At 29.8% G+C, this 8,078-nt stretch overlaps 1 protein-coding gene across 1 annotated transcript; it reads left to right on the forward strand.

Annotated features, from left to right (window-relative positions):
• The first annotated feature begins 499 nt into the window (after nucleotides 1-499).
• On the forward strand, nucleotides 500-1,516 carry LOC121224974 (uncharacterized mitochondrial protein AtMg00810-like). Its single transcript, XM_041108631.1, has one exon. The coding sequence runs from the start codon at nucleotides 500-502 to the stop codon at nucleotides 1,514-1,516; it is 1,017 nt and encodes a 338-aa protein (XP_040964565.1).
• Nucleotides 1,517-8,078: the final 6,562 nt, after the last annotated feature.

Below are 8,078 nucleotides of genomic sequence, written 5' to 3' on the forward strand. Positions count from 1 at the left end.
AGCATTTCAAAGTCCTGTGTGGACAAAAGCAGCCACTGCCGAGTATGAAGCCTTGATTGCCAATCATACGTGGGATATTGTTGCCTTACCAGAGGGTCGACGTGCTGTTGGTTGTAAGTGGATCTTCAAAATTAAAAGACATGCGGATGGTTCTATTGCCAGGTACAAAGGTAGGTTAGTTGTCAAAGGTTATCTACAGGAAGCTGGAGTGGACTTCCAAGAAATTTTCAGTCCTGTGGTCAAGCCAACCACTATCAGGGTTGTTCTTGCTTTGGCTATGTCCCTTAACTGGTCTCTTCGACAGATTGATATTAATAATGCATTTTTAAATAGAGATTTAAGTGAAGATATCTATATGTTTCAACCTCCAAGGTTTGAGTAAAGTGGGTTAAATGGTGAACCACTCGTATGTAAATTGAAGAAGGCATTATATGGCCTCAAACAAGCACCCCGTGCATGGTTTCAAAAGTTAAGAGATTTTCTGGTGGCTACGGGGTTTATGGTCTCAAAGGTAGATAACTCACTTTTCATTCTTCGATTGGGTGCTCGGGTGTTGTACGTCCTTGTTTATGTTGATGACATCATAGTCACTGGTAGTGATTCTCAGGCCATTGACAGTTTTGTCACTCAACTAAATGATCGGTTCTCCTTAAAATACCTAGGTAATTTAAACTACTTCCTTGGTATTGAGGTACAACACACGTCTGAAGGGATGGTTTTGTCTCAAACCAAATATGTTCGGGACTTACTTCGCAAAGCCTCTATGGATCGATCGAATAGCCTTCCAACTCCAATGGTCACCAATTGTCACTTGTCTGTTGGTGAAGGCAGTCCGGTCGAGGATCAACATTACTACAGAAGCATCATTGGTGCACTACAATATGTAGTAATCACTAGACCTGACATAGCTTATTTAGTGAACAAGGTCTGTCAGTTCATGCACAATCCCCTAGATGTACACTTCAAGGCTGTAAAACGGATATTGAGGTATTTACAAGGGACGTTGAGTTATGGTCTACGGTTTACTCGTGACTCAAAGTTTCTGTTAGAAGGCTATTCAGATGCCAGTTGGGGCTTTGATGTTGACGACCGACGGTCCACTTCAGGGTTTTGCGTCTTTCTCGGAGGTAATCCAGTTTCTTGGAGCTCTGAAAAACAGTCAGTGGTTTCTCGATCCACGGCCGAGGCGGAGTATAGAAGTGTTGCACATACAGCCGCGGAAATGATTTGGATCCAATCATTGTTGGCTGAATTATGCGTTCCTGTTTCATCGAAAGCTTTGATCTGGTGTGACAGTTCTGCTGCAGTTGCTGTAGCAGGGAATCCCGTTATGCACTCCAAGTTCAAACATGTGGAGTTGGATGTTTTCTTTGTTAGAGAAAAGGTGGCAGCTAGTATACTTCAGGTTGGGCATGTTCCAGGGTCCTATCAACTTGCAGATATCTTGACAAAGCCACTCTCAGCACCAATGTTCAATAAGTTTCGAAGTCAGCTTCGAGTAGTTAGTATTAGTTAAAAGAAGGTTGAAGAGCAGTAGAGAAGTATGAGGAATATTAGAAAGTAAAGTAAGTCAGTTTTCTGTTAGTAATTAGCCTTTGTTATGATTAGTTAGGAGAATAGTTAAGTAATGGTTCTTGGGTTGTATTAAATATGTGTTTTCACTGATTGCTAAATGATATACAGAATTCTTTTCTTCAAGTGCTATACTATTATCTTAGCACAAACATATAAAATTATAATAAATAAAAATGAATGGCATTAAACATTGTAATAAATGGTAAAAGTTTATGGGTTATGGGAAAAAGAATTTCTTTTTCAAATGCATGGCAAAAATGAAAAGCAAGGAAACAACAATTTTTAAAATAGAAGGGAACATAATCAAAGCATGAATTGTTTAGCCAAATTAGCCTTTGCTAAAAAGAAAGATTTACAATTCTTCAAATTTCCTCCTAAGGGAAACTTTAAAATTTCTTAAAGCAGGCCAGGAAAGGGATATTTTTATTCCTTAATTAATTCCTATGTAACTTAATATGATAATTTTATTAAAAAAATTGAGGGAGACAAATTTTACAAAGGAAACTCTGCATTTTTAAATTTTTTTCCAATTACTTTTGTAATTTAAATTTATTCATTTACCCCTCAAATTTTCCATTCTTTTAATTATTTGCAATTACAACAGTAAAATTACTACATTAGCCATTATACATGATAAGTTCATATAGGAGTTTTCTAATTTGACAAATTTTTTGAATTTATACAAAATTTATTTTTAATAACCAGTTTTTTAATATCACATAATATAATAGTAATTATTGTATAAGTATCTTAATTGAATTTCCACAAAAAAAATAATTTTTATATATTAATATGACTATTTAACTTATAAAATATTTATAAATTTAACAACTTTAGACATTCATTTTCATTTTAATTTTAATATACTTTATCTACACAAATTATATTGAATTTTATAAAATAGTATATATAGACAATCAATTCGTGTATAGCACAAAAATACAAACTAGTTTATAATTATAGTTTCATCCTTTAACTTTGTTTGAGTTTTCCTTTTATAAAACAAAACCCATATGTATTGATTGCTATATACCTTTTTTTTGCGACTAGTTAACACAATCAAATTTTTTATCTACTTAACATTTGTTTTTAAGTTTTTAAATGTGTTGAAGATTTTTAAAAAGAAATTATTTTCTTTTTAAAATATTTTATTAAAATTTAAAATATATATTTAAAATTTTAGAATTATTTATGTTTTATTTTTAATTCTAAACATGTTTATAATTTTTGAAATTTATAATTTTATTTATGATTTAATTTTTTAGAATTTTTTATCATAAAATATAAAACAAAATAGTGTAAACGCTGAAAGGTTGATAGTCAATTTGCTTCAAATAAAAGAATAGGGGCCAAAATGAATAAATATGTAAATGTTAAGGACTAAATTTGTTATTATACCTTATAAATGCAACACCGGAATAAGTATTTAATGGAAAATTTTTAACAGAGGGCTTTTTGCTCTTGCATCTAACGTATAATGATCAATTTGTCCATCTTTTCAGTAGAGGGACCAAAATGCAATCTAAAGTTTAGTACAGGGACTGCTTTGATACTTTTACTTTTTTTTTGTATAAATTGTAAATTCCAAAAATATTCATTATTATAAAATTATTAATACTATTTGAGAAAGCAAATCTTTTAAGCAAGTAACAATATTTAAAATCAAATCATTGTATATAATATATTAGTCCAAGAAAATAAAATTAACATATACTTTTTGGTACCATTGATTAGTCCTTGGTCAAGTATAAGTAACTAATAATTAATATTATGTAATTTAATTGTATCGAGTATAAAGGAGTTTATAATAAATACATGTAATTTAGTTAAGGTTAAAATATGCTCTAAGTCCTTGTATTATTTTTATATTTGGAACTTAATCTCTTTATTTTTTTTGTATTTTAAAATTTAGGTCCAATTGTTAACACCGTTAAAATTCTTTTATTAAGTTCATTATTGTGACATTGTGAAATTAAAGAAATATTGGCTTGGTAGCCATGTAAAAAATTGTCGTAATTGACTTGAATTTAACACAAATATTTTAATGGTCTTAACTGTTGAAATTGCAATTTTAAATTTAAAAAATAAATAGACTAAATTCTTGAAATAAAAGTAAGAAAACTAATTTCTAAATGTATAAAGGGTATAAAAACTTTGAGTATATTTTAAGTTTTAATTAATTATTTAGTAGGTGAAAATGTGTTGGATAGGAGGGAAGAAAGGTTATCAAATAGGATGGGGTTTAGAATTCTATGGCATGCATTGATTTTAAAATAGTCTCTGCCCTTAAAAGCAAGGTATTTCCCTAATGGACAAAGTGGTGGCATGTGGGTTGAAAGTTGGCTTCCTGCGTGGAATCTCAAAATGAGGACTTGCCGTTTTTGACGCCAAGCCATGTGACCTTATTAATTTTGGAATGCAAAACTGATGTAATAAAGATGGGATTTGACAAGGATGAAGCAGATTTAGTTTGCAGCATCCCACTGCATAAGGCTGAGATTGCACATATGTTGGCTTGACATTTTTCGAAAGATGGTCAATACATGATGAGATGCGGTTACGGGTGATGCTTCTGCTTGTTCCAATGGCAAAGAAAGTACCGATGGTTCCAGCTGATGCTTCTTCCAATCCTAAATAGGTTGCTTTTATGTTCATTTTTATTCAATGCAGCTTTAATCACCATTTAAAAATATGACTTTGATAATTCGTCCTATATATTTTAATGGCGATAATAAGTGTGTTGAAAAGTAATGGATGACATCCCAACTCATCACAAAGAAGCATATCCCAACAATTACGAGTTAAATTGCAGATTTTTATTCAAATTTTTTGTTACCGAATGGTTCCAAGACTATCAAAATTAGGTTTCTTGCGTCAAAAATCAAGACTGGAATGGGAAGAACTTATGCACTTTAATTGAATAAAGTCGTCATTTATTTATTTTTATTAAATAAAGTCATATGATTGTTCTATGATTTTATTAATTGACACTAGCATGATATCACTATGATGTATTAAGATTTCTTTTAATTGGTAACTTAACTTATTACATGAGTTATATATATATTAAAGATGTAATTTGTATTTCCCTACAATGCATAGGTGAGTTGTATATATTAAATTTATTATTTTTATAATTTGAGTTTTTTCAAACTTTTAATGAATTTTTGTAAAAAAAATATTAAAAAATTCAAAGTTAATGCAATTACAAAATATTTTAAAATATTTAATTAATTTAAAAATAAATTATATTAATGTTATTTAATTTTAAAAATATTTAATATTAGAAGAATAAAAAATTATGGTTTGAATATTAATATATTAGAATTTAAATAATATTATTAATAAATTCTTACATGTTATTTATTATATATTGTTAAATTCATTTGTTTTAATGTTAAAATTATTAATATTCTATTTTTTTAATAATTTTACAATTATCTTTGCTCTACTTTAATCAATGAATGTAATTATCTCTTATTATATTTGAAAAACATAAATTTAATTTGATAAATGTTATTCATATGTGTCTTTTTTAAAACTATATTTTAAGCCTAATAATTTAATATTCATTAATTTTAATATTATAATATCAAAAATTAATTCAATTAGGTAAAATATTAAAATAAATAGATAACTTATATAAAATTAACTTTATATTTAACATATAAAAAAATTATAAAGAAAAATTTTAACAAAAGGCATGAAATAACTTAAAAAATATAAAAGGCAATGAGTAAAAGAGTGATTTACCCAAATTGTAAATAAGTGCTTCAAATAGTGTCATGTGTCAAAAAACTATAATGTGAACATGACTATTTATTTCCTTTTTTAACCACACATTGCTATAGTATATGAGATTGGTTGTATTTACTAATTTAAATACATTAAATTATTTTATATAAATATTTATTTTTATTAAAAACTATGAAACTGGTAATTTGGTGCTAGAGAGAATGCTCACTCCTCTAGCCACCAAAATTGTGAGAAGACAATTTTCATATTTGATGTGTTGACAATTTATTGAACTATGTATATGGGCTATGCTGAGTATATGGACGATATCTAGCTCATCAATGAAGATCATATCACTTGAGGAAATATATTTTGGAGATTGAATCGAATCGATTCACCCTTATCTAATCCATTGAATCAAGGAAGTTGGATTGTATTGAATCACAAAAGACTTGGCTGCCAAAATTTTTTGTTTATCTTGTTCATTATTATTGTCACATCCCAAAAATCAGGTTAGAAAAAGTTGAGTTAGTGAAACCAAGAATGGTCACGTCCTAAATTTTGAGTTAAGATTGTAAAAATTTATGTCAAGTGAAGTTATTTGGTTTAATGGTTAAATATTGTGTTAGTGTATGTGAGGTTTCGGGTTCAAATCTTTTTTTTTGTTTGAATTTTTGTTTTAACCTCTATCCTCGATCATCTGATGTGAATTGGTCAATTAACGTTAAGAATAAGTTTACTAGTTCAGTAGAAAGGTATTAACTTACTCTTAGGTCTTATGTTCAAATCCCTAAGTGAGCAAAATAAAATTATTTTTGCTAACTTATTTGCGGCTCATCTAGGAGAATTTGGGTTAAATTTAAATTTTTGGGAAACTGTTTAGATGTGGATCAGATAGTGGAGTTGTATGTAGTTGGGATTTGTTTTTAATTTAATTTTTTTAAAGTAAATAAATAAATAATAATTTGTTTCCTAAATTTTTTCCAAATTTTGTTCCCACGTTTTCCACTACTTTTTTTTCTATTGTCCCTTTTGTTACATTTCCCAAAATTTTTCCTTTTCAATTTTTGTTTCTCCCAATCTTTTCACCAAAATTGTTAGCACTCAAAACTGTTGCTTTTAAGTCCTTCTCTTTTTCTAAATTTGGTGCGTTTTTGTGGTTAAAGGTAAGTTTTATTATTCTTTTTGGTTTGGGTTTAATTATTGATTAATGGGTTCTTTGTGAAAGAAGGGAGTTTAATGTTTAGATTATGTACTATGTTACAATTAGGAGAAGATCGTGTGACAGTTGATTCTCCAATGAATTAAGTCTTCTTCTTAAGTTGTCGTTTTGTTCGCTATTGTAAAAGTCGTTTTATTCTATGATTTGGTTTGTTTGATGATATTACATCGATTTGTTCAATCGAGTTTCGTAAAATTGAGTTAATTAATTCTGGTGAGTGGTCAATTTTAAGTTTTGGAATCTCGTGGGTGAATTTGCATCAAGAGCAGACAAGGTGTGTAATGAAAAACACGAAAAACAACGAGCAATGTGAAACCAAAATTGTAACTGTCGATGCCACACAGTCGTGTGTCAGGCCGTGGGTGCCACACGATCGTGTACTAGACCATGTAACACGATCTGGGTCAATTGTGCCGTGTGGGCCATACGACCATATGTGAGGTCATGTATCAGGCCGTATGGACCACACAGGTTGGCTAGTTGGGCACTATGGGCCACATAGGAGTGTGGACCAATTTTATGAAAATATTCATCTAGGCTCATTTTGACCTGTGATACGTATTTAGACTCTCCGTAGGGTCCATACTGCATAAATATGGCGTAAAAACATTATATTTGTTAATATGCTATCGTAGGTGATATGATTAAGGTATGTGAATTAAGCACGCTTGATCTGACTGCTGTTAATTCTGATGGCATGTTTCTATTTTGCTATGTTTTTTATGAGCATATGATGTCTGAATATGTAATCTGTATTTTTTTGAATCTGTTATATAACCATTCATGTGACGTTATGGTGAAACTAATTTGCTTCTGTTGGGTTGTGATATATCTATCTTCAAAACATGTAATCATATGCTTATTGGTTTCTATTAAAAAATATGAATGCATGTTCAACATGTTTATAATTCTATTTCTGTATTTGCATGTCATGTCACATTGCATGGGGTTGGGATAATATGGTATGGAGGAAGTTCTGGCAATTTAATGATCTGCATTATCTGGTGGTTTATCCATAATTTTGTCTGGAAGCTTGGCTGCAATATGGTGGTTTGACCACATATATTTGATCGGATAGTTTTAACAGCAACTCAGTGGCATTGTCCACAATTATTTGTTGGTGTGGTTTTGTTGGACGAGTTCCCTACTTTGGTGTGTAGCGGAGTTGAGTAGGAAGTTTTCTAAAAAATATGTATTATGATTTTCTGAAAAATATCGCATTGGCATAATCATACATTCTCAGTTTTGTTTTATTTATCGTTATGAGATTCTCTATGATACTCTAATTTGTATATTGTGTTTTGTATGATCTCTGTTTGAGTTTAGTTACATATTATGCTTTATAGCTCACCCCTTTGTTTTATTTCTGACTTTTCAAGTAATCTTTGAGTTTAGGGTCGGATGACGTGCGGGAGCTCGGATTGTTTCTTGGTTAATTTAATAAGATAGTTTATGTTTTTTTTAAAAATTATTTTAGGACTGTAAATTTGTTTTAGACTTTGCATTTGGTTTTTGTTTTGTTTGCTTGTTTTTGAGTATTTTAACA

This window comes from Gossypium hirsutum, chromosome D13 (genome assembly GCF_007990345.1).
Source record: "Gossypium hirsutum isolate 1008001.06 chromosome D13, Gossypium_hirsutum_v2.1, whole genome shotgun sequence".
NCBI classification, from domain to species: Eukaryota; Viridiplantae; Streptophyta; class Magnoliopsida; order Malvales; family Malvaceae; genus Gossypium; species Gossypium hirsutum.